Source organism: Glandiceps talaboti, chromosome 7, assembly GCF_964340395.1.
Source record: "Glandiceps talaboti chromosome 7, keGlaTala1.1, whole genome shotgun sequence".
In the NCBI taxonomy this organism is placed as follows: Eukaryota; Metazoa; Hemichordata; class Enteropneusta; family Spengelidae; genus Glandiceps; species Glandiceps talaboti.
This window is the reverse complement of record NC_135555.1, coordinates 23108351-23112264: the sequence shown is the minus strand read 5'-3', so window position 1 is coordinate 23112264 and position 3914 is coordinate 23108351. Positions and strand designations below refer to the sequence as shown.

Sequence of the window (3914 nt, the reverse complement as noted above, 5' to 3'; positions counted from 1 at the left end):
GTTATTTTCATTTTTCCTGTCGTATTTATTTATTGTAATTTCAATATTTTATTTTATTGGTCAGTGGCCTTTGATATTGAAATGAACATACAATAATGCATAAAAAATAGTACAGTAACTGGTTTGAATGTGTGACTGGCTATTATAAATGTCTGTGACTTTTAACAGGAGCTGTTTTTCTTTTAATGTTCATTCACACAGACTGTACAAAGACAGTGGCTGTCAAAAAGGGAATATTGGAGAGTGACATTTTGGACGGTACAGTAACTGTTTCTAGTTCTGAAGATGAGTGCATTTCGAGAAGACGCTCAAGAAGGCCTCAAATGATTTTGACTGATTCTGATGATCAGTCCATCCATACATCATCAGGCACATCAGCAGATATCGTTGTTATTGGATGAAGCGACAGACGTGACAGTTTATCAACAAGTCATCATGTACTTGAGATATCTACACGAGGGTGATGTCAAAACACAGTTCTACGGCGTCGAACGTTTGACAGAGAGTGCTACCGGTGCAAATTTGGCTGATTTGGTTCAAACGAGATTGCAACGAGACAACATTGGTCTCAGTCAAATAAAATTTGTTGGATCAGACGGTGCAGCAAATATGACTGGCCGGAAGTCGGGATTCGTCGCCCAACTTCGTAAACAAAATGCACATGTCGTTGGCATATGGTGCATTAATCAAAGGCTCGCTCTTTCCATAGGAGACACGGTGAAGTCGTTGAAATGGCTCAAACGCTATGAGGGTACTGTCCAGCAAATAAATAAATTGTTTGAGTATTCACCAGAAAAGACGAGGAAATTAGAACTCATATCCACTCAGTATGAATCAACGCTGTCTGAGGGCAAGCGTAAGAAGTTTGTCCGACCTGCCGCAACGCGCTGGACGTCACATGAACGTGCCAATGATGCAATCTACCACGGATACGAAGTACTGTTACAGACTTTGTACTATTTCACTGAAGAAGCAAGAATACGGGACGCTACTGCAGCAGGACTATACTCATTTTGCCGTCAGTATATGTTCATCGGTATAGTTTACATTCTGCAGACTGTACTTCCGATAATAGGAAGACTCGCTCGACTTTGGCAGAAAGACATACTGATTTTCAGTGAAGTGAAACCTTACACCCGCACGGCTATTGATAAATTGAGTGAACTCAAACGAACCCGCGAGCCTTTGAATCAACTGCGAGCAGAGTTTGAGGGTGGAAGATTTAGCGACGGACAAGTTCAGTTTACCCACAAGAACGAGGAGGGATTAGATATATTTTACGACAAACTGCTCACTGATCATCTATGTAGTAATTTAGAAGCTCGTCTTTCTTTGATGCCGTTACTTGAGGCATTTGAATTATTCGACCCGTGTCGTTTTCCCGGTGTTGACGACAAACAGTATGGGAAGAATGATATTTCCCTTCTCTGCCAACAGTTTGCTATAGACGAAGAGAAGACTCAAGATGAATGGTGTAATTTTCGGTACAAATTTGACTCCCCACCAATGTCGACGTTGAGTACAGCTGGCGATGTTTGCCAATTAGTTATCATGAAACAGAGAAACGCGATCGAAGATGAATACCCCAACTTGTGTAAACTAGCTGAACTTGCTCTACTTGTTCCTATGTCTAATGCGTGGCCAGAACGCGGAGCATCGTGTTTGAAGAGAATTAAGTCACGACTACGCAATCGAATGAAGGGAGACTTGCTACAGGCAATTATGACAATTGATTTGCATAAGGCTAATGACGACGTAATCACTGATGCCGTAACAGCATGGCGAAACAAACCAAGACGTCATGTGTTTGGACCTGCACGCCGCCAGGACATTCATGAAACTACAATCGGTGATATATCAGAACTTGCTGATGAGCTTAGGAACTTAATTTGCTATGATGAACCAGATTGTGATGAGGACGATGTGTGTGGAAAGGACCAGTAATATTTCTACTCAAAATTGTAGTAAAATAACATGGTACAAGGACACAAAAACAATGACATTTGTACTCAAAATAATGTAGTCAAAACATGGTACAAGGACACAAAAACAATCACACAAGTGAGATGAGTGAAACACTACCTGTGATATGCAAAGAATAAAGACTAGTATTTACAGTAAACAAATGACTGGTCAGATTAGAGCATGTGAAACTTGTAAGAGAATGTATACCTATGACTACAAAAACTGCATTGATTGTTATATTATATATTTACTTTAATTTTCTTGAAATAAATCTTCAAAAATGAGAAAAGAAGACACTTGTGTTCTACACATTCATTTTAATTTTTAATGGGGAGGGAGGGGGGCAGTGTGTATGTAGTAGAGAGCCACGTTTCTTGGTTGAGAATCACCGAGGTGATTCCAAACCAAGAAACACCGAGGGGGAGGTGGTTCTCTTACTTAAACCACGATTAAAAGTCAAAGTACTTGACATTCATAACACATTTTTAACAATTACTTTACAAGAAAATATAATATTTAATTGTTAATTGTAAATTCATGTCTTAAATCGTCACTGATGGTTTAAAGAAGATGTTTATTATAGTCTAAATACCCCTTTTTTATGAATGGTCACTGTCCAAGAATTGTGTAGCAGGGATTTCTAGAAATCCCTGCCACACAATTCAGTTTTTGACAATGATGAATTCGTACACCTGTTGAATGCACACACCTGGACATTAATTCATTTATTCTAATATAAAAATGTAAATGAGCAAAAATCTGAACAAGCGAGTCAGTGTGTGACTTGCTGTGGTGCAGGTAGGATGTCCGACCAAGATGGGGACATATTTATTACTCAAAACTCGTACAGAGAGCCAGTATATTTATTGAAATTTCGCAAAATATTTTAGTCTAACAGTATGCACTACATTTTTTTAGTTGACTTTCCACGAGTTCAGATTGAAAGACTACATTTATATAATGTTTGAATATATGTTTCTTTACATTTACAGGATGTATCCGTATGTGGCTTATCGTCAGCTGGTGAGATTTTGCTGGGGTGTCCTTGGCAAGAACAACAGAGTGCCACTTCTTGTGCTGTAAAAAAAATTCGCGACTCTTTTCCCTCAAATACAGAGTATACATCATTCAAGTATCCACCTATTATAAGGTAACAAACTAGTAAGTAAAGTAGAAAAATGGCAGTAAAATAGTCCTCAGAGATATTTACATCTTTCATTTATTAAAATGCACTAACTTTCTTGTTCTAATGAAAGATTACAAGGCTACGTGTACTATGAGAACTAGTTAGTCTATTGCAACACATCCATTACTTTTGAAAACGAGTTAGTGCTCAAAACATTTTAAGTGTACTTCAAAGGACTGTTTTACTGATGTTTTTCTACGTCTCTTTGAATGCCTGGGTTCATAAATTTTAACGTTCAAAAAAGCCCAAGGAATTTTCTATTTTGGGGGGTCAGTTTTCCTGGAATCAAAGTATCTCGTGGACAAGTATATACAAAATTACATGTCACCAAATCAACAATCTCACATTTTGATTGGTGGAGAGCTCTGCATATATGCAGGCATATATTTCACCAACAGCCGTATTTTTGCTTGTTGTATAAAGTGATCACTGCATGTCCCTTTGTAAACAAATCTAAACAGACAACTAGAAATCAAGCTATAACCAGCATTTCCAATGCCAAATTTATTTTAAATCTTACAAAATATACTCTTTGTAAGTCTTTGAACTGCACCTTTCGTGTCACAGGGAAATCATCAAAAATTCCATACAGATAGGAGAAAGTCTAGTGACGGCAAACAGTCATCAAGCTATCGTAAACTTGAATTCATGTATTTATGAACAATACCAACAGTACCGCCACATTGCAATTTTCTATTTGACTAGAACAACAAAGCATACCACGAACATTTCTATACATTTAATGTAATACTGTATGCAAAAC

General features: G+C 37.7%; 1 protein-coding gene across 1 annotated transcript; it reads left to right on the top strand.

Moving 5' to 3' along the window:
- Positions 1 to 435: 435 nt before the first annotated feature.
- Positions 436 to 1944, top strand: LOC144438107 (zinc finger protein 862-like). Its single transcript, XM_078127136.1, has one exon. The coding sequence runs from the start codon at positions 436 to 438 to the stop codon at positions 1942 to 1944; it is 1509 nt and encodes a 502-aa protein (XP_077983262.1).
- Positions 1945 to 3914: the final 1970 nt, after the last annotated feature.

Bases quoted from the DNA above. Each gene is read 5' to 3' on its own strand.
- LOC144438107 (XM_078127136.1), top strand. From the start codon at position 436: ATGTACTTGAGATATCTACACGAGGGTGATGTCAAAACACAGTTCTAC.